The sequence below is a fragment of the Aotus nancymaae genome, unplaced genomic scaffold (genome assembly GCF_030222135.1).
Source record: "Aotus nancymaae isolate 86718 unplaced genomic scaffold, 86718_ANA_hifiasm-v0.15.2.pri h1tg000067l, whole genome shotgun sequence".
Lineage (NCBI taxonomy): Eukaryota > Metazoa > Chordata > Mammalia > Primates > Aotidae > Aotus > Aotus nancymaae.
The window spans coordinates 20,822,158-20,848,481 of NW_026988482.1; the positions used below are offsets into that span (position 1 = coordinate 20,822,158).

General features: G+C 48.5%; 2 protein-coding genes across 3 annotated transcripts in view; both read right to left on the reverse strand.

Annotated features, from left to right (window-relative positions):
* LZTFL1 (leucine zipper transcription factor like 1) overlaps window positions 1-9,180 on the reverse strand; it is an 89,841-nt gene extending 80,661 nt beyond the window's left edge. The window contains exons 1-2 of the mRNA XM_064366996.1: window positions 8,529-9,180; window positions 7,926-7,983 (exon numbers count right to left, since the gene is read on the reverse strand). The gene's annotated coding sequence lies outside the window, so the exon portion shown is untranslated. The remainder of the gene's footprint in view (window positions 1-7,925; window positions 7,984-8,528) is intronic.
* Window positions 9,181-10,949: 1,769 nt separating this feature from the next.
* FYCO1 (FYVE and coiled-coil domain autophagy adaptor 1) overlaps window positions 10,950-26,324 on the reverse strand; it is a 77,991-nt gene continuing 62,616 nt past the window's right edge. For both annotated transcript variants that reach the window (XM_012470778.2, XM_012470779.2), the window contains exons 16-18: window positions 20,470-20,680; window positions 17,282-17,391; window positions 10,950-15,494 (exon numbers count right to left, since the gene is read on the reverse strand). In XM_012470778.2, the coding sequence (XP_012326201.2) occupies window positions 15,419-15,494; window positions 17,282-17,391; window positions 20,470-20,680 (397 nt within the window). In that variant the 3' untranslated portion in view covers window positions 10,950-15,418. The remainder of the gene's footprint in view (window positions 15,495-17,281; window positions 17,392-20,469; window positions 20,681-26,324) is intronic.

Here is a 26,324-nt window from a genome sequence, read left to right on the forward strand (position 1 = left end):
GCCAAGACACACCATAGCGCCTCTGCAGCAGTCTCTCTCTCCCCATCTCGCGTGCCCCTCCCTCACAGCTGAGGTCCCTATCCAGCATGCTCCTGGGACAATGAGCTGGTTCTCTATCATTCCTACATTATTGGAACAGACAACCCAGACAGCTAATGACCCATTTAATGTCTTTCTTTGACTTTTATCTTATCAAAGCCTAAAAATGACAGGCAAATATGTCTCTCCAACAAGTGATTCCTTATGAGGCCCTCTCCACATATTTACTTGTACACACTCAATTTTGGCACCACAAGCTAAGCCAAAAATCTCTATGGGCATATGGAGATGCCTCAAGAAAGAACTTGTGTGGTTGGCACAGGCCCTCTGGTTGCCAGTTCTTCAGGGCCTGCCTCCGCTGCAGAGCCGCCCTACCCAAGCCAGGCCTTCCCAGGGCCACCTGCCTCCAGTGCCCGTGAGGCAGAGAATGGCATCCTCTCGGCTCAATAGTGGCACTGTGATGGGCAGAATCTACTCCAGGGCACCCTCATGGTGCACTTTGAAAAAGGAAGTTAGCAGGGCCTTGGCTGTCACACGTCACCATTTAGCGTTTGCATGACGTGGTCAGTGAGAGGGGTGCTGGCCAACCTCATGCCTTTCGGTCTTTTTAGCCCCTGGCCCTCGGAAGAAAGTCTGGCTTGGCAAATGCTGGTCGACTCTCCAAAGCCAGGGCTTTGTGGAGCCTTCATGGCAACTTGAGTTCTCTCTCTGCCCAATCATGCTTCCTCTCACATCCCTCCACAGGCGTTGATTTCTAATAAACACCCCAAACTCCATCTCAGCACCCCCTTCTAGAGAAGTCATCCTGCAACAATCATCTCACCAGGGTCTGCCAATTCCAAGAGCCCACCTAAGGCTGGATGGGTAAGAACACTAGGTATGTAGGAGATCCAGAGCGTGGCTGGGCGCCAGTCACAGAACTCCTCTGAGAAGGCTGAGAGCATGGATCCTGTCTCATTATAACCTAACCTTTCAGCAGATATGCTTGAGCACCAGCTGCATGCCAGGGGCCCCATGGTGTCTGAGACAGGCATGCTCTCTCAGGAACTTTCAGCATTATTACTAACCCTGATTTACAGATGAAGGAGCTGAGCTTGAGATACTAAATCACTCACCCAAGCCCATGCAGTTAGTAATTGGCTTTGCCTGACATAGTCAGACAAACCAGCCCTTGCTTTGGAGGGTTGACCAGCATTTGCCAAGCCAGACTTGGTGCTGAGGACCGGGGGCCGAGAAGATGGACAGGCACGGGCTTGGCCAGCACCCCTCTCACTGACCATGTCATGCAAATGCTAAATGGTAACACGCCACAGCCAAGGCCCTGCTGACGCCCTTCTTCAAAAGTGCACCATGAGGGTGTGCTGGCAGAGGATGATGGTGTCATCTTCACAGAATAGAGAAGGTTCCTAGCTGCTACCTCTCCCAGGCTCCTCCCCAGACACATATGGCTGTGGAACCTTAATTCCTTCATGAAGAAGCCACAGATTTCACCAGAGATGTGCGTGCACAGGCCCGAGGACCCAACACCCAGGCCTAGGCGTGCATCTGAACCATAGATTTCTGGCTGCTGGCTTTCCTCCTTTCCCTGCCTCATTCCCCTGCCTCTCCCTTCCCTGGCTCTGATCTCTCAGAGGCAAGACCCATGAATAACTTTTCTGGACCCAGTATAAGATGTGGCTTTAGGTCAAATTCCCTGGTGTGGAATCCAGGCATTACTCACTGCTGTCCCCACATGGCCCCAGATGTCCTCTGCAGCCGCTCAGATGATCTGAAGAGGCATGGCCTCTCAGGTAGGCCCTGTCCACCCTGCCAATGCTGGTGGTCTGCTGGGCTGCCTTCTGCCCTGGCTTTTCTCCAGGTCCAGGTGGCTAAGCTTAGGCCCCAGACGCGGGTCTGCCTGGGCTGGTGCTTTCACCAGACCCCAGGCTCAGATCTGAGAAGCTCCCCCAAGCCTCCTCCCCTGCCCAGGGACTGGCACTTCCTTCTGGGAGTCACCCTCCAGGCTTTCTTAAAAAGCTGTAGCTGCTACCTGGATTCCCTGGCCTGATGATGGCCCTGCCCCTGACCACCTGGGCAAACATTGTGCCTGCTCCACCAGCGGCCCTCGCTCAGGCCAGGCTCTGCAGCCAGGTAGGTGCTCCAGGGAACCTGTCTCTTTCTGCATCTGCTGCAGCGTCTTTCTGCAGACTCTCCACTTTCTAGACCTCAAATACACATTTCAAGCACATCTGAATTACGTCATCTGGAAATTTCTGAACAGTATAAACAACCCTCAGTCAAGAGCTGGCTGAAGAGTCCTTTCGCATATTAAAAGGCACTATAGCAACTGCTAACATGGCTTGCTGCATGGGCGTGGCAAGATGACGTGGCAAAGTCCTAGAGTGCCAGTGAGAGCCCCGTTATCGTCCTGTGTGGCACACTCCTTGTCCCTTTCCTTCACAGCACTCATCTCGTTTGTAATTCGCTAGTATTCTTCTACTGATTGATCCTCTGACTCCTACATTTGGACCCTCAGCCACATGCAGCCATGGACTGTGCGTGTTCTTGCTCACGTGTTTCTGCCCAGCAACAGCTACAGTGCCCAGCATGAGAGCTGCATCTCTAGCATTTGCATGATGTTATGACAGTCACTGAGGCCAGAAAGAGCTACAGCAATGGAAAATGTTTGGAGACTTGGAGAGTTAGGCAAGAAAGACGGACTGAACTCTGAACAGCTGCGGACAGTGAGTCAGCTGGGTGGATTAAGGATGGCCACAGTTTCTTTCATGCTCCTGCCATCAAAACATGGCGTGGATGTCCCCTCTCCTTGAATCTGGGTGGATTCTGGGTTTGCTTGACCAGTGGAATTTGGTGCAAGGGATGCTGTGCCAGTTTCTGGGTGCAGACTCAGAAGAGGCTGGCAGCTTCCACATCCTGTGCCATGGGAGGCTTGCTCTGGGAGCCCTAAGCTGCCATGTCAGAAGTCTGCCCACCCTGAGACCACCATGCTGGAGAGGCCACAAGTAGGCCCAGCATTTCAACTGTTGCTGTAATTAGCCTCACTCAGCACTTATTGAGCATTCAGTATATGCCAGGCACTGGGCAAGGTCACAGTGAGCAACAGCAGACACAGGCTTAGCGCTCATGAAGCTCACAACGCAGACCTGAATCACACAGGATGCTAGAGAGTGTGACAGAGGGGACTCTGATCCGCTCTGGAAAGGAGAGGCAGGGAGGGCTTCCCTGAGGAGGTGGCGTTTGAGCTGAGAGCTGAAGAATGGTCAGGAATTACCTATGGGAAGCAGGGAAGAAAAGGGAGGAGGGCGGCATGTGCCAAGGCCCTGCAGCACTCATGCCTGTGGGACATCACGGTCAATTCTTCGGTCAAGTGTCCATGCATGCAACAAACAAGGCCTTCTCCACTCATGTGCTTTTCTTTTGTAAACGTTTTAATTACAGAAATTTAAAAACATACACAAAAGCAGAGGGAATAGTATTAATGCAGGGGTCCCAAACCGTGGAGCCACAGACCGTTACTGCTCTGTGGCCTGTTAGGAACCAGGCCGCACAGGAGGAGGTGAGTAGCAGCCAGGTGAGTGAAGCTTCATCTATATTTACAGCTGCTTCTCATCACTCACATTACTGCCTGAGCTCCACCACCTGTCAGATCAGTGATGGCATTAGGTTCTCACAAACTCTACTGTGATCAGCACATGCAGGGATCTAGGCTGTGCACTCCTTATGAGACTCTAATGCTTGATGATCTAAGGGATCTAGGCTGTGCACTCCTTATGAGACTCTAATGCTTGATGATCTAAGGGATCTAGGCTGTGCACTCCTCATGAGACTCTAATGCTTGATGATCTGTCACTGTCTCCCAGCACCCCCCAGTGGGACCGTCTAGTTGCAGGAAAACAAGCTCAGGGCTTCCACTGATTCTACATTATGGTGAGTTGTTTAATTATTTCATTATACATTACAATGTACTAATAATAGAAGTGCACAATAGATGTAACATGCCTGAATCATCACGAAATCACCTCCCCACCAATGCTGCAGGTCCGTGGAAAAACTGGCTTCCGTGAAACTGGTCCCTGGTGCCAAAAAGGCTGAGGACCACTGGTATGAGAACATCCACATACCCTCACTCAGCTTCAATCATGATTAACGTTCTGCCCAGTTTTGGTTTCAGCTACACTTCCCACTTTTCTTTCCTTTCCTCTTCTTTGTTTCATCCACTCCTTTACTTCTTTTTCCTTCTTTCCCTTCTTCCTTTAAAAAGTTTCCCGTAGTATTTTAAAACAAATCCAAGACATCATGCAATTCCCCTAAAAACTCATGCTCTTATCCTTTTATAAAGCCCCCAGTCACAACTTTAAATTAAAACTGGAAATGGAGACTAGATGGACTCTTCCTCCGTGTGGTCAGGCCACCACTCACTGAAGGAACCGAGGGAGCCCACTGGGGACAGAGCAGCAAGCTTGGAGAGGCTCACGTCATGGGTGGCACTTTCTCAGTGCGGTAACCATCGAGGCAGCTCAGAATGCCCTGCAGAGGCTGACGAAGGCCACAGTGAGCTCTGGGGTTTCTTGTTCAACTTTTGGAAACCAGGAAGTCTCTACGCACTACAGGAAATCTGATGTTGCCTGAGACGGGGTGAGACCATCACGCCTAATTCTCACAGGTGTCTCTGAGGTGGAAAAGTGATCAGCAGAGTTAAGTGGCTAAAAAAAGAGCCACTGGTGATTGGAGGCTTATGCGTGAGAGGGAAGTTAGATGAGAGAGGAAGGTAGGGGCGCTGTTCAGGCGCAGAATTTTTTTATTCCACTTCGGGAAGATTTTTAAGTGGTGTGCCATGGTCCGAGTCACGTTTTAAAGATCTCTAAAGTCCCCAGGTGAAGAAGGGTGGTGGCTGGGGGTTAGGGGCAGTGCAAGGAAGCAGCGAGGCCAGTCAGGAGCTGTTGCGGTTAAGAAAAAAGATGATGGTGGTGGAGTTGGAGCGAAGGTGGTGGTTGCGGTGTAGAGAGATGGATGGTTTTTGACTTACTCTGGGGGTAGAAGCAATGGTGAAGGTTAGAACCGAGAGAAAGGAAGGAATGGTGAAGGTTAGAACCGAGAAAGGAAGGAATGGTGAAGGTTAGAACTGAGAGAAAGGAAGCAATGGTGAAGGTTAGAACTGAGAGAAAGGAAGGAATCAAGGATGACTTGGGGTTTGAATCTGCATGTTTGGATGGTTGGTGGTGCCGCTTCTGGGAGGGGAGGATCAGCAGAGAGCAAGTCTGGGGACGCTACCTGGAAGATGGTAGCCATGAGCATGGGAAGAGCTGAGGTCAAGAGAGAGTGGAGGCTGGCAGTGACCTGGCTAGAAGCAGCTTCCCAGGCATCATCAAGGCAGACTGTGACTGGCTGAGGAGCAAATGAATGGGAAGTGAGGATGTGGAAAGAGGACGTGTAGGCGAAACTTGTATCAGGTTTGCTATGATAAAATATCAGGAGTAATCCAAGAAAACAAAAAAAATTTTTTTAGATGATCTCTTTTCGGTTCATTTGCAATTAAATGGAAGAAGTGATTCTAAGAAGCTTGCTTGTATTCAGTTCAGCCGTGTCCTTGTAACTGCTGCCACAAAATTTAGTGGCATAAAAACAATAACCATTTTATTGTACTCATTATTGTGGGCCAGGAATTTGGAAGGGACTCAGAAGGATGTATCTAGCTTGGGGTCTCTCGTGTGGCTGCAGTCAGATATTGGCTGGGGCTGTGGCCACTGGAAGGCTTGACTTGGAGAGCAGTGCCCCAAGGCCAGTAGTTAATGCTGGCTGCTGAGCAGGGCCCCAGCACACGGCCGTGTCAGCAGGGAGGGCTCACAGTATTCAGACCCTTTACATGGCAGGTGGCTTCCCCTGAGCAAGAGAACCAGGGGGAGTTGCAGGTCCTTTTCTGACATGGCACCAGAAGCCACAGAGTGACCCTCCGCTATTCCACTGGTCAGAGCACCCGGAGGCCAGCCCCGAGTCAAGGAAGGGGCTGTAGACTCCACCTCTTATGGGAAGGGTGTCATATAACTCTGGGGCCACGTTTTAAAATCACCAAAGGTGGCTACTCTGTAAATTAACTCAACTTTCAATGACCTCAATCACTCAGTCCCCAAACTTGACTCACTAATGCCCAGAAGGAATCAAAAGAGCCAAGAGAGCAGAACGGATTGGACAAGGTGTGGACGTGTTTCTCATTGATAGCAGCTATCACATTTTTGAGGCACAGAAGAGCTAAGTGACTTGTCCAAAGCCACAGGAAGTGGGTAGTGGCACCAGGAATCGGATCCATGTCTTTCTGATTCGAGAACTCAACCTCTTGGAGGCTGTTGTACTTTCTCCCCAGTTGGGGTTCAAGTGCTGTTGTTCCAGTGGTCAATTTGTACCATATATTTGGATATAGCTCTTCTCCCAGAGGCCCTGAGTCAGGAGGACAGGGGCCCTAGCTGGGCCCGCCCCCAGGCAGGGGAAGAGGAACCCTGGCCATATTGTGGCTTCCTCCCAGGCCCTCCGCTCTCGTGGCTGCATGCCGTCCAGCTTGGCTGGTGAGGAGGTCACCCCTTTGGTGAATGCAGAAAGACATGAACAACTGTGTAACGATCCCAGCATAAAGGAGCTGGGCATTTGGTGGTTTACTGGAAACTTGAGATGGCTGGAAGATTATGTGAATGTATTTTAGAAATTAGTTTCCATATTTTAAAAGTTAAACTGACACCTAATAAAAATACGTCATACAACGTAGAAAGGTATAAAGAAAAAAGTAAAAGCATCTTATTCCTGCCACCAACTCCAAAGACCCAGCCCATCACCAGCTCCATTTGCTGTGTCCAGTGGCTTCATCAGGAAATGCCGCATGGGTGTGACTAGTGTTCACCACATAATCTCCCAGGGTGCCGTCATATACTGCCTCAACCTAACTCACTTTGAACAAATTCCTTCCTGATTTTGCCATCACAGACATCGTGGCCATGAAGAGTGCTGTGTGTGTTTTTGTGTACTTGTATGAGCGTATCTGGAGAAGGCAGGTATTTTACTGAAGATGAAAATTGAGGTCAAAATATGTGCAAGAAGGGAAGATTATCTGACTCCTTGGTAGAATGATTACAAAAATGGTCCTAATTTTCTACCCCTCACTGTCCCTGTACCCTTTATAAAGTGACCCTGCAGTCCTCCCACCCAGAGGAATGAGTTCCTTTTCCCACACCTTGAATTTGGGCTGGCCTGTGACTTGCTTTGACCAACGGAACACTGTTAAATGATGCTCCAGTTCTGAGACTGGGCTCCGTGAAGCTCGGGCACTTGTGCTCACTCTCTTGGAAACCTGCTCAGCGGCCATCTGAAGAAGCCCAGGCCATCCTGTTGGGGCCAGGGAGACCACGTGGAGTACAGCCAAGTTGTCTGACCAAGACCATCCTAGACTAGCCAGCCTTCATTTGACCAACTGACGACAGACACAGGAGTCAGCCCAGCCATGATTAGCCAATGGGCATAGCAAGCACAGCCTCGAGGTACAGCTGACCACAGGCAGACAAGGGAGTGAGCCCACCAAGAGTCCAGAGCCCCCAGTCAACCTGCATATTTGTGGGCAAAACAAATCCTCAGTGATTTAAGCCATGGTTTTGAGGTTGTCCAACTTCAAATAACACAGAATAATGCAGCGTTATTCTGACAACTGGTAACTAATACAGCCTTTTGTATTAACAGTCATTCGTAGTAAAGATGTGAAGGTCAAAGGCTGCCATAGCAAATCCTGGTTAAATCATCAGATAATCCATATTCAAGTAAAATGAGAATGGTTTAGAGAAAAATGCTCCTACAGCTGTCTCAGCATAATGCAGTAGCAGTAACATGTTCTGTAAATGGTTCAGACTTACCAACTTCCCCGGGTCTTGGTTCCTCATCTGTAAAAGCGGGCTGACTTACAGCAAGAGCCTAGCAAATTATACAATTATACAAATTAAACAATGCTACTATTGTTACTATTAACCAACCAGTGATGCGACGAGCTGATCATTCTCGTTTTTCATGAGGACCTGACACAACCCAAAGATCCGTAACTGTTTTTTTGGTTGGGGAGCCTCATCCACACATTTGACAAGCTGATGAAGCCTGTAGCCCCTTTCTCAGAATGTTTTAAAATTCAAACAATAAAATAAATTACAAAGGAAACCAATTACGTTGAAATACAGTTCTCCAAATATTAAAGCAGACATATGAACTAGTAATACATGCATCTCATTACTAATGCATTACATAAAATCTGTCATTTCTCACTGCCCCTTTCTTCCCATGAGAAAGATGGCTTCTGCTAAGCAGCCCTGGGTCCAGCCCTCCCTGCAGGCTTTGGGGAGGCCCTTTCTATTACTCCTCTTTTCTCAACACTTCTTTGCTCTCCTATCTTTTATCCCCTACCTCCCTTCTTCCTCATCAGCTTTCCCCTCTCAAGCCAGGGAGAAGACAGCACCTGCCCCACTGACCTGGAAGACGGATGTTTTGGCCTCCCAGAAATGGCTTCCTTCTCTCCTCCGAGGCTCAGCCAGTCTGCCTTGGGAGCAGAAAGCGGGAGGCCTCCTGAAATCACCTTCTCTGTGATGATTCTATGGACTCACAGGCCAGAAGCCAAACCTGTCCTAAAAACGAGGACTTCCTTTCGGTAAGGACTCATGCATATCAGGTTTTGTTCACTTTTTAGCTAAAAAAAACTTAATTCATTCCAGGATTCAGATGGGGCTGTCAACTCGGAGCCAACCTCAGTGCCTGCGTGGTGGGAGGCATGAGGAAACCACACCAGTCTCCGACCTCCCCGGAGCTTGCAGGATGGGGCGGAGGAGGAGGGGACACACATCAAAGCCCAGAGGTCGGCTATCACCCTTCTGCTCGGGTTACCATCCTTCTTCAGAAACCAGCGGGTGTGGGAAAAGTAAAAGGCTGACCTTTTTCTCACCCCTAACCCACTTTGAACGTCTTTCATAATCACTATGCTTTCCCCCCAGCTTTTGAGGCTTCAGCTTCAACTGCTGTCTCAAAAGTCCGTTTTCTCATCTTGGGCTACAGGTTTCACCATCTGTTTGCTCTTCAGATGTGTGTGGGTGGCAAGAGATTTTTCCCACGCATCTTCAAACTGAAAGGGCTGACCTTGCTGTAAGGAGGCTTCTCAGTCCCCTGAGAATCTCTGCATCCACAGCGCTCACCTGGCAGACATGGCAGGGAGGGGCGGGGCACCTCTATGTGCCACAGTCTGAGGACACTGAACTGGGCCGGGATTACCTGGAATCAAGTGTGGGGCTTGGAAATCCTCCAGCAAAGACTTAGGTCACCTTGAGTTGCTCTGCAGTTTAGCGGCGTGAGGTGGAATGGAGGATTTTGACACGGAGGTCCCCAGATACCTGCCCCAGATGGGCAGCACACACATCTATGCAGCCCACGAGGCCACCAAGCCTCAGGAAGGACTGTTGTATTAACAAAGAAACTCTGGCTGTGCCATTTGGGGAAGCTGGACTATCTGCCATTACGGCAACCTGGTTACTAGACAGAGACTTGATTTGAGGGCACCTTTTTATTTTTTTGAGACAGGCCCTCACTCTGTCACCCATGGAGTGGCACGATCTTGGCTCACTGCAGCCTCTACCAAGTTGGGACTATGACATGCACCACCACACCTGGCTAATTAAAGAAAAATAACGTAGAGACAGGGTCTCACTATGTTGCCCAGGTGGTCTCGAATCCCTGGGCTCAAGAAATCCTCCCGCCTTGGACTCCCAGTGTTGGGATTACAAGCATGAGCCACCTCACCTGGCCCAAGGACACCTTTGACATAAGAGGGAGTGCAGGGGGTGGAACTAAGTGACCAGCTGTCATCGCCCACATCTCCTCCTGCAGGCCTGCCCTTTCCCTTCTCTGTCACTGGAGTATTTCAGGAGCCTCTGTTCCTGGCAGAATTGGTTGCCAATGGGAATGCTGATGACTTTCTGGCTGACCCAGGGCACTGGGACTGACCTGTGAGGTCAATTCAGCATTTTTTGAGTCCTTTCCTGTCTGGCATGTTGCTCGATGCTGTGGTGGGGAGGAAAGGGAGGAGGGAGATGAAGATAAAGATGAAGGAGACAGTGTCCCTTGCCCTTGGGAGAGAACCAGAGTTACAGAAAATGTGACTTCTTCAATGGAATAACAGATTTAAAAAGAGGCCAAATGAAAGTCTGGCAGCAGGGGAGGACTGGAGGAGAAAGGGCAGTGAAGGAGCGGTGTGGGGAGGTGTTCTTTTTGGGTGCAGAGCACTCCAGGGACAGAGGCCTGGTCATCCTGCAGTGGGAGTGTGAGGTGAGTGTGGGTGGGCTGCTCAGCCTGAGCTCAGTCCGACATCCAGGAGTGACCAGGGCACACCCCTCTGGGCCTCTGTCCAGGCTCTTTGCTGACCTGGCCAGAGCAGGGTATGCTGGGGTGGGAGGGCTGGCTTCTTCCTCTGCCAGCCATCTTGGCCTGGCAGTCTTGCCCAGCTTTTTACCTCATATTGACTAATTGTGGTTTTAGGTCATCCATGATGCTTCTCAACAGTCTCATTGTTCTGTTAAATTCAGAAGTCTGCTCTACGCTCAAAATGCTCTGTGGGTGCCCTGGGAGAGCTGGACATTTGAGCCGAGGCTCGTAGCCCATAGGGTACAGCAGCATGGACTGAAGAACAGGACGGCTCAGGCAGGTCTAAACACGAGCCTCACAGTAGGCTTGGGAGTATCCAGATGCCAGCCCAACTGAAAACTTCCCAGAACATCTGCTGGCTCAAGTCCTCCTGAAAAGCCACCATAAAAGATGCTCTATCTCCCAGCAGCACAGCTCAACTCCTTTTCAGCTCTGGGTAACTTCATCATACAGTTTATGTTCCAAAGAAATGAGAGACAAATGTCTAAATGTCATAGTGTTTACTTTATTTAAATCCTGAGGTTAAAAAATATATTATTTCCACATGGCATGGCAGACACTATAAAATAATATGCTTGGGGATACAAAAGTTTTCCACCCCCATTATGCAGGTGGGGTGCTGGTACTTGATGTGCTTCTAGATAATTCTTTGGCAGATAAGAATGAATTGGGGTCCCAGACCCGCCATCCTGTAAGGCCACATGAATTGAGGATTAATCAATTAAAGTGCAATTCCAAATGTTAAGCCTTCCAAATAAGGCTTGGGTGTTGCTGTGCAGCCAGCGGAGGCAGAGTGTCTCTGGATAACATACGTCAAGCAGCCGTTTTTTTTTTTTTAATCAGAGATGCCTCCTAAAATTTCAAGATATACTTTATTATTTAAAAAGTGCTTAAGAGGAGGCCGGGCGCGGTGGCTCAAGCCTGTAATCCCAGCACTTTGGGAGGCCGAGGCGGGTGGATCACGAGGTCAAGAGATCGAGACCATCTTGGTCAACATGGTGAAACCCCGTCTCTACTAATACAAAAAAATTAGCTGGGCACGGTGGCGCGTGCCTGTAATCCCAGCTACTTAGGAGGCTGAGGCAGGAGAATTGCCTGAACCCAGGAGGCGGAGATTGCGGTGAGCCGAGATCGCGCCATTGCGCTCCAGCCTGGGTATCAAGAGCGAAACTCCGTCTCAAAAAAAAAAAAAAAAAAAAAAAAAGTGCTTAAGAGGAAAGAGAGAATTATTAATTCAGTCTCTCCTGTTTCCTTGGAAGAAATGTAATGAAATGAGAAGAACTTACAAGGTTCCCCTACAAAGTGCTTTCTCGGTTAGTGTTCTGTAAACACGAATGGCTGTCTTTGTGTACATGACCATCCTTGGTTCTAAGCATTGCTTCTCTCTGCTTTAATTCCCAACACCTCTAAGCCACGGACAGTTTCTTGGCCTAAAGAATTCTCACATGTAGAATCACCAAGGTGCACTTTAAAAAATGAAACTCCTTTAAAATTTTATCAGTGGACATCCAACCATATCATAAAACACAGGCTCTGTGACTTCATCCCCAAATGGGGATTTCCTTTCATTTGGGCCTGGAATAGTTTCACCACCTTAGATGATAATTTTAAAATTTCTAAAACACCACTTATTCTTGAGTTAGATGATTTATTTGGCTTTTCATTTCTATCTTCCAAACCCTGTGGAGTTTTTCAGTTCCGGTATCTTTGCCTGCTCTTGGTCCAGTCCACCTGGAGTCAGTGTGTTGAAGTCAGAAGCACTTTGTAGAGTCCACTTGGACCTGGAAGACAACGCTTTGTGCCAAATATGCTTCCTTGTTTGTGGATAAGTGTGTCTGACAGAGGTTGGCATATTCTTGAAGGTGGCTTCAGTGGCAGTGATGAAGAAGGCATCTGGTATCGACACTAAGACGTGACTGTTATTCAGAGAGATGGGCCATCAAGAGGCTGCCTTTTTTTTTTTTTTTTTTTTTTTAAGAGTGATCTGGGATCCCAAGGAGGCTTCCTTCTTGCCGATTTCTAGTGTAATTCAGTCTAGCCAGGGCTACCACCTGCAGCAGTGGTTCTTCAATTGTTATTTGCATTTTTTAACAAAGTACCCCAGTCCTTAATCCTTAGTAAAGCTGGGAACCTGATTAAAATCAGAATAAAGCTATTTCTAAAAGCCACTCTTAAATATGCCAAGATGTTCTGTAGCTGCAGAGAGCACAGCAAACTTGAGCTTGAATAGCAACCTAATAAAATACAAATGTCCACCCAGCACAAAACATAAATTCGCTAGTGAAACCACATAGTTAGGAAGTCACCTCACGGCACGGGGCAGTCCTCCGAATGCAGCAAAGGCTTTTTTGAACAACAGCAGTCAGCGCTGGAGGTGGTATGCACAAGAGGTCCAGCTCTCCTGGAGGAGTGGTTCTAGGTAAGCTGCAACTGGTCCTCTGCTGTGATAAGTGACAGATATTCGGAAAGGACCTCAGATGGAATGTCCCGGGCCCCAAACCCGTTAGCTACTCAATGAATGGTGGTTCTTGTCGCATATGGTGCCAGTGACACTTCAGAAGGTCATCGGCTTGGCCAGAGTCTCCGCAGTATTCTCAGAAAGCTAAGCACTCAAAGATTCGAGATTGCTCTGGGTTCTCTTTTGTTAGTTTCTTTCTTACAGTGAACAAGCTGACTTCTGATTATCCTTTGCAAGAGGCTGGATGGATTCAAAGTTAGCACAATTCACTCTGAATCATCTCAGGCCATGTGGCATGCCTATGAGAACAAATGTGAGGCCAAGAAGAGTCACTGGGGACCTGGCCACTTCTTTTCCAATACTGAGTATGGTCAAAGCCTTGGTCAGGGGAAGATGACTGAGCACCTGAAGGCTTTCTGCCAGAAGAGGCTGTTCCAAGGAAGCCAAATGCAAGAGGCCCAGTTCTTCTTTAGGCAACCTCTTTGAAAGGTTCTATTCTCCATTCCCCATGACCTGCTTAAACTGACTGGAAGTGCCCAACTCTCCTGTTTAAAGGTCTGAGTCCATTCCAGAAATGACCTCTTACTTGTGGTCCCACGAGAGCCCTCTTTGCTGGTGGTGAGGCTATAGCTGCTGGTGTGTGGTGGGTTTGGGGTTTCTGCTGGACTTCGCCTGGAGTGCCTGACCCATTCTCAAGCCCTCAAAACCAGCCAGACCAGGGTTATGACAAAGAGAAACTTTGGGAAGTGTGTGACTGACTTGGGTCACAAGGCTAGCTGGGGGAACTGCTGGGCCCAGCTCCTGTTCAGTGTTCTCTCCCTCACCCCTGGCCAAAGTGGGACCTTTGGCAGATGCTGTTTACCTGTGGAAGAACCTGGGGCCTAACTGCAGGTAGCTGGTTCTGTGAACAAGGAATGAAGAGCTGTCCAAGGTGAGCTCTCTGTCATGGGGGAAGAAAAGGACCACAGAGAACAGGAAGACTAATTCTTGTGCGGGAACAGGGATCCCTCTGCTTCAAGGGGGGATGTCTCCTGGAGGTCAGGTGTGAGCTGAGCAGCAGAAAGTGGGCAAATAGGCTGTAGGGGAACCTGTCAGGTGGGGAGTGGGGCCAGGAAGCCATCATGCCTCTGCTTACTCTGTTACTTTGGTTCTTAAGTTATCAAAGACTTCTGTTAAGAAGGCCCCAATGTTTGAAAGTGGTTCTAACCCTGGCTATGATTATTAGTAAACATGTCTGTAGGTGGGGCAGAAGCTCTTATTTATTTTTTGAGATGGAGTTGTTCTTGTCACCCAAGCTGGAGTGCATTGGCATGATCTCGGCTCATTGCAACCTCCACCTCCCAGGTTCAAGTGATTCTCTTGCCTCAGCCTCCTGAGTAGCTGGGATTACAGGCACCCACCACCACACCGGCTAATTTTTGTAATTTTAGTAGAGACGGGGTTTTGCCATGTTGGTCAGGCTGGTCTCGAACTTCTGACCTCGTGATTCACCCACTTTGGCCTCCCAAAGTGTTGGGATTACAAACATGAGCCACCACACCTGGCCAAAGCTCTTATTTATATAAACAAAAGTGGGCCATCAGCTGAGGAGCAGCCCTAAAGCCAATGCACGATTCTGCTCTGTGATCACGGCATCCACACTGGCTGGCATTTGGACATTAGACGTAGTGAACACACAGCCACTGCAGACCCTCAGTATGGTGGGGTTTGTTCTTGCATTATCTTTACTTCTGATTCTTAGGGCAGTGTTTTGAGCTGTGGAGAGGCCTGGCTGAGTGAAGGGCTTTACTTGAGGACAGAATCACCCAGACAAAAGGGCCAGGAAGAGAGTGCAGCTTAGAGGCCCTTTCAACACTGCTGAGTTCTGAAGCAGCCCCCAGCTTACTGGGGCACTGAGGGACAGGAGCGTGACTGGAGGAGGCTGGTCCAGATCTCAGGAGGGTCCTCTGGCACCCTGACTTGCATGAAGGCATGTGTTTCCTTTTCCTGGGAGTACTTGAGGGCCTCATAGCCCGAGGACTCACAGGGTATGGTCAGGGCAACGAGCTCAGGTCTCCAAGATGCAGGGCCCTGGTGGGGCAGGGTAGAAAGTTTCTCCACAGGCAGAAGTTGGGATCACCTCTGCCTGTGAAACCCTCCACAGGAGGCCTGGAGCCAACTATGCTCCCAGGAGAGGCCGATGGTCTCCTGGGTATTTAAGCCTTTGGCAGAGCATCCCTTTGGATGTTCATGAGAACAACTGGATAGAGATCTACAACTTAACAGAAACATTGCCTGAGCCCTTCAAAGCCTCCAGGGCTAAGAGTGACTGTGCATCGTGCTGAGCACAAAGTGCTCCCCAGACGCCGCCTCTGAGGGGCAGCCCAGGGGCCTCTCTTCCAGAGGGGCAGAGTTGATGAGTTTGGAGCAGCTGACTTTTTAAAAAAATGCTTTATGTGACAGGTGAGGAAGAGTAGTGTTTCCTGTGGATGAAGTGAAGCTACTGAGGTGCTGAAGCTACAGGAAATCACTTCCATCGTAGATCACAGGCCGATCAACCGTCAAGTGATAAAATACCTTTTTAGAGACAAACCTAAGGAAACAGAAATGGAAAGGGAGGGTGTTACTTGAGAGCTGAAAGTCCAAGCGGTGGCAGCTGCTGCTGAGGCCTCTGTGGTCACTGCAGTGACCTGGTTGTGTGGGTGCTGGAGCTCCACGCCCCATTTCCTGTCTGTCTAGCGGAGTTCTCTCCCTGTGAGGATCAGAGGGTCTCAGGACATCACCATGGACTCTCCTGAGGCTTGGGTGCAGAAATGCTCTTTTGGTCGCAGGCTGTGAATGTCACTTCCCTCACCTGGCTGCTCTGAAGCAGCTAGAGGTGGGGACTGCACAGTGTGTGTACTGGGGTGTAAAGAGCAGGCAATGGGAGGAGGCATATGGCGGAGGCCAGCATAGATTTTTTCCGACTTGGTAGCTAACTCAGTTCTGACACCTATAGCTTGGAAATCTCGAGTAGGCCCCTGAGATGACCTCAGTGGGCCAAGGTCAGAGTTTGTCACAGCACCATGGCCACCTCCAGGGGTAACTGGGAGCCTGCTTGGGCTTGGGATGGGGCTCTGCCCTCATCACACCTCTCCTCCATCTCTCCATCAATGCGCAGTGTGGCTGCCACTGCAGAGGAGGAAATGGAGACTCAACTAAGGGCCGCTGGGGGAAGAGCAGAGCTTGGGCCTGGTGTTCCCCAACCACTGCCCTATCCTGTTCAGGAGGGGCTGGGGCTCATGTCCACTCTTGGGGTGGGGGTGGCTCCAAAGAGTGCTCTCTGGCCATGCTAGGCCTATGCCATGAGGTCCTGCTAACTCCAGGGGTGCTTTCATTTCCACCGGAGAGTGTAGGCAGGAGCAGGAGGGGGCAAGGTGGGAAGTTCATCTTCCATCCCCTCCTGTGGTGGGCACTCTTGGCCACAAGCCCTGATAGTTCAAAGCCTGGAGGTGGTGAGGGGATGATACAGTTTTCCCTGGTTATTCTGCTGAGAGCCAAGTACCCACGCTGGGGATGTGACCTGTAGCCCAGGATCCTGCTCAGAGAGGATGTGGCTGGAAACAGATCAGGCAGGTCTCTCTAAAGAGCCAGCTCCACTTAAGGGGTCTGTGCTGAAGCAGAAGACATAAACGGGGGCAGGTGCCCAGCAATCCTAACCACCCTTGTCCCCACGCTTGGCAGATGCTCAGTTAATGTCGGTCCTCTCTCCGCTCCCCTCCCTGCTGTCCCTCTGGACTCATCACCCTCTATTCCCATTCTCCTGTCCAGCCTCTCCGCTATCCCCTCAACTATTCACTCCTGGACCTTAGGTGGTCCTCAGAGTGCTTCCCAGAGATGGCACCTGCCGCTCCCGCCACACAGCTAGGGCCTTCGCCATGCAGTCTTAGGCAGTCTCTGCTTATCTCAGGATCTGTCCTTCTTTCATTTCTCCCTTTCTCGTTCATTCATTCATTCAGTCCTTCACCGTATTTCCTGAGCCCCTTCTTTGGGCAGGGCAGTGGGAATCAACATCAGAGAGAGGGAAAGGGCACCTCGGTTATTAAGAGTTCAGACTGGCTGGGCCGCCTGGTTCAGATTCGGCTCCAGCCCTAGCTGTGCGACTCAGGAGTGTCACTCCTCTGCCCCTCAGCAGTGACATGGCAAGACTCTGCAAGCATGAGCCTGTGTGCAACAAAACCTCTTAACAAACACTGCAACACCACGGGAGGGGTCAACAATCAACGAATGATGAATAATAAGTCATCGACAAATAATTGGTTTTGAGTGTCCACCTCTGCTCTTGAGAAGAGGTGGCAGAGAGGCCTGGAGACACGGAGCTGGTGCCTGAGGTGGCCCTACCTTGAGAAGGTGTTGTCAAAGATGAGCATGTAGATACCAGGCGTGCGAACCTTGAGCTGGCCCTGGATGTTCTCCTTGTGGGAGTTGCATCGGGTCGTAGGAATGAGGACCTGGGAGGGAAAGCAGATACGCAAAACCATCAGAGGCTGAGTGTGTTGCCTGAGGTCATAGCCAAGCAGGGCTGGAGCTGGGACCAGCCCCCAGTAGTGGCCAGTGCCATCCCACACCCTGAGGCTGTTGATTACTCGTGGCTGTAAATTTCATCCAGAATCATGACCTGGTCAGCACACTTAAGGAGTGATCCCCTAGTCTTGAACACAGAAGATGCTAGAACATTCCATGGACTATAAAGGAGAGGCCCCTTTCTGGTTTCAGATGTGAAGCTTAGTTTAGGTAAGATCCATCTGTCCGGTTGTCTCCTATTGGTCCTGGTGCTGCCCTTGGTTCTCACAGGACAGGCTGAGTCCTCCTTCCAGATGACAACCTTCCAGGCACAAAGCTGCTAGGCCCACTCTCCTCTAGGCTCAACACCCCTGGCTCCACTCAGGCCTCTCTGCTAGCTGTGCCCTGGCTGGTCCATGCACCCCAGAACCCTTTCATCTTCCCACGCCTGAGCCTCGGCCTCCTGTTCACTACCTGCCTTCCCTGAGAATGAGAAATTAGTCCCAGGAGACATTGATATTGACTTTTTTTCAGATCATTTTTGAAGGGCCTCACTGTCAGAGAGAAAATCTGTACAAATGGTATGTGCTGGACAGGGCCAGGATTGGTGGGGGAGGCCTTTGAATGGCTCACTTCTTCCCCACAAGGGCAGGCTCTTCAATCTGCTTACAAGCTAAGATACAGGCCTCATTTTAAAACTGAAAATATGCTAAGAGATAAGGCAGAGCCAACCAACCAACCAATATTTTTTTCCTTTTTTTTTTTGAGATGGTGTCTCACTTCCTTCATCTCTCTCTATCCCCTGCGGGGCCTACAGAGTCCAGTATACAGCAGACATTCAATAAATGGTTATCAATAGTTTACAAATACACAGCACAGTTCCTTGTGTCTGTATCTCCATAATCATGAAGTCTGAGAGCTGCAATTTGCACTGCACCTGTCATTTCCTATAAGCCCCAGGCTGGTCAGGAGAGCACCTGGAGAGTCCCTGGGATAGATATTGAGGGCACATGTCTGGAAACAGGCTTCACTGGCCTTGGTTTCTTTGGGGGACCTCAGGCAGAGATAACAGCCACCCCATCTGTGGCTAGTGACAGTGGCCTGTGAATGCAGAGAAGCACCTGAGCACCCTGTGCAGGGGCCCCTTCTGCCCCCTGGCGTCACTGTGGGGAAAGGCAGTGGGGCCCCCTGGAAGCTAGAGATGAGGAAGGCTCAGTAGGTGCCCAAGCTCCTGTTTCTTGGTAGACCTACACAGGAACCCCAGGCTGCTGAAGAATCGGTGGGTAGGGACTGAGCAAGGGGAGAGGCCCACAGCCCAGCCACACGTGGGCAGGCAGAACAGCAAAGGCCTGGATCCCTGATTTTGTCCCTTCCCTCCCTACACAAACACTCACGGTGTCTGATCTGGGTGGACTCAGGGCTGGGGGCACAGCAGGGCTGAGGAACGTGAGGGTGAGAGGCAAGGGCAGCTCTTGGCAGCGCTGCCGTTTGTCAGTGTGGAGCTGATAGGCATGCTGGCTGTGCCAGGACCTCCTGGATGGAGGCTCAGAATCGTTCAAGAAGGAAGGGCTCCGGAGGTAGGTATGGGGAGCTGGCTGTAAGTCCCAAAAGGATAAGATGGGCAGAGCAGTTTTAAATGAGAGAACACAAGACTCCAATAAGCAAGGCCAACCCAAGGGAGTAGAGTTACATTTCGAGAGTGAGTCTGAAAAGCAGAGAAATGACAAAAGTGATCCTTGCAATGAGCAGATTCCAACAGGGCAGGATGGCAGGAGAGCAAGCCCAAACGGGTACGTGTTCCTCTATGGGATGCCAGCACCAGAGAAGGAACTGCTGTGTGGCCCACTGTGCCTCCTAGCTGGGTTCTCCTGCTCTGGGCCTTCCTCATCCCTCAGCCTCAAGCCCCCTGAGGGCACCCAGTAGACCAAACACACAAGGGACTAACAGATGTTCTGCAAAGACTTCACAGATCTCTTGTTTCACATGACTTCTGCTTGCTTTTCTCTATCTTGATCCTTGCAATTCTTGCAAAATGGAGATTTCTGCAGTCGTATTCCCAGGCTAGGCTTCTCTTTCAGCTCCAGTCCAGCAGGCCCAACCGCTTTTACCATTCCTTCCACTCAGAATAATTCAAGTGGAAACTTGTGTTTCCATCCAAACTGGCTCTCCTTCCAATATTCCTCTACAGCCTTTCTCTGTAGAGATGCAGGCATGGAATTCAGACCCCAGGCATGGGCCTCCCTCCTCCTTGACTCATACTGAATCAGCCACCCATGGAGCCCTGCCCAACCTCTGTCCCTGTGGTCTGGATTCCATCCTTTCTACTCTGGCTTCAACCCCCTAATCTACACCAGTGGTTTTCAACTTGGGCCGCTCATTGGAATCACTTGGAGATGCCTGGATCCCACCCCTGGAGACTCTGACTTAGTGGTCAGGGTGTGGCCTCAGGAGTGAAGTTTTTAAAAGCTCTCTAGGTGTTTCTAATTTGCAGCCAAGGTTGAGAACTACAGTCCTGGCACTGTCAACATTCCATGCCTAGAATGTCTTAGGAATTTATGAATTGATACCTGCCACCAAGATTTCAAGCTCGACCACCCAAGTGACAGTGGGGTTGTCTCTGCTGATACCCTTCCAGGTGAGATGCTGAACACCCTAAGCGAAAAACCAGAGGAAGAGAGGTGGTGACCCATTCCTGCTTTGCACAGTTCTATTAGAAAATGATCCTTACATTGAGTCTTATGTCTGTACTCCTCTTTCACCTACCCGTCTATCCCAAGGGCAGACTACCTGTGTCTGACAGTGTGACCTTCAAACATTTGAAAACAGCTCTCCAGAACCTCTGGGTCTTTTTCTCCCCAAACTGGACAAGGCCCAGGTGCTCTACCTTCTCTGCATGACACGGCCCAGAACATTCCAGGTGAGGCCTGCCCAGCAGAGAGTAGGATGGCCACTGCCCTGCTTTGGAAAAGGCCTGCCCAAGTACCCAGATGTGTGAAGGAACCCACCGGCAGGGAGCCCAGCCATACCTTACACTCATCCAGTGGTGTGTCCTCGGCCTCCTGGAAGACCACGCTGAAGGAGATGCTCTTGGGGTCGGAGGAGAAGACCCAGCTGATGGTGAGGCCTGCTTCGGCCACAGTGATGGGGATGAGGCTGTAGGTACTGGACCTCACAAACAGCTCCCTGCTGCCCTCCCCGAAGCTGGCGATCTCTTCCACTGTGAGGGGTACTTTGATCCTAAAATTAAAAATACAGAGAAGGACCTGATTGACTGGGCAAAGTGTTTGTGTCTACTGGCCAGGTCGTCTGTGGCTCAGAGGTGGCTGGAGACTTTGGAGGCTCTTGAGAGGACAAGCCCCGGATAACCCTGGCCAACATGCTTAAGTATGGGACAGGCAGCTCACTCCAACAAATGTTTCCTGAGCGCTTACTACACGCCTGGCATAGTTCTAGGCACTGAGGACACAGCAGTAAAAAATAGAGATGACATCCTTGCCTGTGTGGAGCTGAAAGCCCATGGGAACTAAGGAATTGAGGATGGCTTGACCGGCTCCACGTCCCTCGTGGACAGGAAGCAAGTGCCGAGGTGCAGCTTTCTGCTGCTCTCTTGGAGGTGCCCTGCTGCTCAGCCGTCTGTTTTCTGCCATTTCTCCTTCCAATTCCCTGCCTCACCCTTTTCACCTCAAGCACAAGCCTCCGCCCTTTAGATATAGTCCCTCTTCTCAGCTGCATCTCGCATCCATTGTAAGATCCCACACGGGCACCCTGACCTTTCCTCAAATGCCAACATCCCATATTCTTTATAATGCAGGGGTGGCGGAAGTGATACGATGGTTTTGGGAAGAGAAGCTTGTTCTTACTCTCCCTGGGTAGATAAAAGCTTCTTCAAGAAGTTTACAGGGTTCACTGACTGAGTTCCTCTGTGCTGGACCCAGAGTATGACGTGAAGAATGTGAGGTGAGTGGCCAAACTGCATCCCTGCTGCAGGGCGTACCCTTTCATAAGCCTCAGTTTCCTCGTCTGCCAAACAGGGACAATCAGGCCTGCCTCATGACTGCTGCAAGGACTAGATTACAAGATGAACCCGGGGAGCAAGCTCCCCGGGGCCCCTTCCAGGCAGAGTGGTACCCCTCATACACTGTGCAACTCCTGAGGCAGCTAGGTTAGCTCACAATCAAGGAGACAGGGCCTCCAGGGCACAGTTGCAACTTAGGAGCGGTGTGGCCTTGGGTGAGTCACACTCACTCTGAGTGAGCCTCAGTTTCTCAACTGTGAAATGGGAAGGTGGCAGCCACCATAGGCCATGCCCTATGCTGAACAATTTCATGTGTTACTGCACTGGCTCCGTCAGGAAGGCATCACTGTTGCCATTCTACAAAAGAGGAAACTAAGATGCAAACAGATGAAGAAATTCAATCCAGGCTCACACAGGTCTGAGCCAAAGCCGTCATCTTTCTGCCATACCAACTGCCTTTGTGGAGAAAATGTATTACTGTCCCCTTTAACACAGGGGTGGGAACTAAAGTTCAAAGAGGTTGGGAAACTTGCCCAAGACTGCACAGCAAGTGGTGGTGCTGAGGGCTCATCTGCCTCCAAAGCTGTGGAGATGAATGGACAGACTCCCCAAAGCTAACGAGAAGGGCAAGAAACGATGTAAAAACCAGAATCTTTAAAGAACAGCTCCAATACTCACCTTTATGAGAATTCAGTTCAACACAATACGTCTCTGTGTGTTAGGTTTTATTTCTGATTAAGAGCCCTTGACCAATATTTACAATTTTCAAGAATCTGAGGGTAGGTATGGGGGTCCATTCTGGAAAAGACACCTTTCTCATAATGTGGAAATCTTACCATATTACCACAAAAAAAGTCATTTACTTGGTATTATGCCCCATTGATGCTAGAGCATTTTACAATTTTATGCTCCAGAATTTTCCCCTGGCACCCAGGTATCTGGATTGTGCCCCAATCGTGTATTCTAGACATCATCTATTCAGTGACAAGGACAATACTCAGCCTCTCCAAAGAGAGCTTAACAAACACAAATCAAGGCTTTGCTCAAATATAATGTAATCTTAAGACACCTATTGTCTATAAGGCTCATGTCACAAATGTGAAAAGGACCTGCCTTGGATCTGTGTGTTCTAATTATTCCTTTTTTTAATTTCTTTTTTTTTTTTTTTTTGCTTACCAAAATCAGGTGGGATGTGTTCTAATTATTCTAAGTCTCCTAACTTTCCTCATCCCTTTACTTGAGGGAAGGTTTTTTAAAAAGTTTTATTACACCTGATTTCAAACATCTCCCTGTTCTTTCCCATTAACTGCCACTAAAAAACCCGAAAATAATAATTCAGCAGTTGCAGTAGAAGTGAAGGGCAGGAGAAGGAAGGCGGAGTGACTAAGGACCCCCAGAACGCGAGGAAAATCACAACAGCTTAGAGTCTCTGAGCCCCTCGCCTACATATCACACGAAAACACTCGTTATCCTAAGAGCCAGGAAAATCACAGCGTACATGAGGAAAGACAATCAACAGAAGCCGAGACTGACATCAATCAGATGCTGGAGTTATCTGTCAAGGCTTTTAAAGCAGCCATCATAAAATGCCTCAACAACAATTTTAAATGTTCTTGAAACAATAAAAAAAGTAGAAAAACCACACCAAAGAAACAGAAGATATAAAAAAGAACCAAATGGAAATTTTAGAACTAAATAATTATAATAACCAAAAAAAAAAAAAAATCACTGGACACTCAATAGCTGAATGAAGATGACAGTTATACTTGAAGAGAGAAAAACAGAAATTCCTCAATCCGAACAACACAGGAAAAAGAGAATTGGGAGGTGGGGTGCCAGGAAAAAGAACAGAGTCTCAAGAGACCTGCGAGACAAGGACGAAAGATCTCACATTTGTATCACTGGAGCCCCAAATGGAGAGGAAAAATAGAGTGCATCTGAAAAACTATTCAAAATATTCAAAAATATTTTCCAAATATGGCAACAGGAGTAAGCCTAGAGATTCAAGAGCTGAGTGTACCCCAAATAGGAAAAACCCAAAGAAATTCACACCAAGCCCCATCATAATTAAGCTTCCAAGAACAAAGGACAAAAAACATACATGTGCATGTGTCTTTATAACAGAATGATTTATAATCCTTTGGATTTATTATACCCAGTAATGGGATTGCCAGGTCAAAGGGTATTTCTCTTTCTAGATCCTGAGGAATCGCCACAGTGTCTTCCACAATGGTTGAACTAATTTGCACTCCCACCCACAGTGTAAAAGTGTTTCTATTTCTCCACATCCTCTCCAGCATGTTGTCTCCTGATTTTTTAATGATCGCCATTTTAACTGGCATGAGATGGTATCTCAATGTGGTTTCAATTTGCATTTCTCTAATGACCAGTGATGATGAACATTTTTTCATATGTTTGTTGGCTACATAAATGTCTTCTTTTAAGAAGTGTCTGTTCATATTCTTCACCCACTTTTTGATGAAGTTTTTCTCTTGTAAATTTATTTAAGTTCTTTGTAGATTCTAGATGTCAGCCCTTTGTCAGATGGGTAGATTGCAAAATTTTTTTCCCAATCTGTTGGTTGCTGGTTCACTCTAATGATAGTTTCTTTTGCTGTGCAGAAGCTCTTAAGTTTAATTAGATCCCATTTGTCTATTTTGACTTCTGTTGCCATTGCTTTTGGTGTTTTAGTCATGAACTCTTTGCCCAAATGTCCTTTGCAGGGACATGGATAAAGCTGGAAACCATCATTCTCAGCAAACTGACACAAGAACAGAAAACCAAACACCGCATGTTCTCACTCATAAGTGGGTGTTAAACAATGAGAACACATGGACACAGGGAGGGGAACATCACACACTGGGGGGCTAGGGGAGGGTTGGAAGGGAGTGGGGAGTTAAGATAGCATTAGGAGAAATACCTAATGTAGATGACGGGGTGATGGATGCAGCAAACCACCACGGCATGTGTATACCTATGTATCAAACCTGCACATTCTGCACATGTACCCTAGAACTTAAAGTATAATAAAAGAATAAAAAATTAAAAAGTAAAAAAAAAAAATTAAAAAAGACAAAGAAAAAACTTGAAAGCAGGTAGAGAGAAATAACATTATCTATGGGAGAATAGCAATTTGAATGACAGGGGACTTCTCATTTAAAACCACGGAGGCCAGAGGGAGGTAGCGGCACACGTATTTCAAATGCTGAAAGAAAAGAACTGTCACCTGTGAATTCTGTATCTGGCAAAACATCCTTTAGACGTTTTGCCAAATTCAGCAGTGTGTGAAAAGAATTATACACCACAGCCAGTGGGATTTACCCCAGGTATGCAGGTTGGTTCAATATTTGAAAGTCAATCAAAGAAATCCATCATATCAACAAGCTAAGGAAGAAAACGCCTATCATCTTATCAACTGACACAGAAAAAAGATCTGACAAAATTCAACAGCCATTCACAACCATTCAAGTTCTCTTTTACTATTTCTAATTGTCACTGCTGTGAGTAGCATGCAAGGGACATTTTGGTAGCTTTATCTTTGCACATCTAGTCATTATTTCCCAGACTTAGGCTTATTGCATCATAGAGAAAACGCAATTCTTGAACTTTTGGTACATCCTGCAGCCAAGGTGCTCTCCAGAAAGGGTGGCCCTGACACTTCATACTCCCCAGCATCAACAGCTTGTGAGGGGGCTACTTAATTCTTCCTGCTCGGTCTACCCCATAATTCAACATAGTGTCCGAGTGTGGTCCAGGGTTACCTGAGAACTGCTGGAATGGGTTATCTATTCTCTCACAATCACATCTAACCCTTCAGGAAGTTCTGTCTGCACCACCTTCAAAATCGGCCCAGAATTTGCCCTTGTCCTCTCTGCCAACACTTGGTCCAAGGAACAAGGATTCCTCTAATACCCTCCCAACTGTTCTCCCCTCTTCTGCTCTTGCCCCTCCATCATCTATTCTCCACATGGCAACCAGAATGATCCTTTTTCATATGTAAATTAGACTGAATCCCTCTTAATGCTACAAATCTCATTTGGGGGGTCCCATTTCCCTCAGATTCAAAGTCAAAGTCCTTACAATGGCCAACAAGGCCCTGTGTGCTGGGACCCTCATTCCCACTCTGACTCCGCCTCCTGGTTCTCTCTGCTGCAGGCACACTGGCCCTTTCTCAGTTCCTGAACATGCCAGGCACCATCCCCTCTCAGGGCCTTTGTGCTGCCTGTTCCCTCTGCCTGACATGCTATTCCCTCAGATACATGCCTGGCAACCCTTCACCTCCTTCAAGTCTTATCTTCTCAGTGTCACTCTATTTAAAATGGCAAATTCCCCTTCCCTGTTATCCTACTTTACCTTTTTCCATAGCAAGCACCACCTTGTAACACTGATACAATATTGACTTACTTAATTATGTGTACAGTTTATCGTCTGTCAACCCTTGCTGGAATGTAAGCTTGATGAGGGTTAGGGGTGGGTCTTTGTTGGTTTTGCTTACTGACATACTCTAAGCACTTAAAACAGTACCTGGTACATCACAGCTAATGAATAAATATCTGTGAATGAATGACTGAATCTATTCAATGACAATTATGCAGCCAGTGGACATAACACTAGAGAACTCGATAGGGAAAAATACTCATGCTATAGCAAATTTTAAGAGACTACAAAATAAGATTTAGAATATTTGGTTGTGTTAAAAAATTATATGTATGTATGTGTATAAAAAAGACTGGAAGGCTATCTACCAAAATGTTTTGCTTATCTCTATTTTCCTAATTTTTTACAATGAAAGTGTTTTGCTCATACAATAAGAAAATTAACACAGTTATTTTGAAAAAAGAACATGGGATGTGGGTGGAATAATTA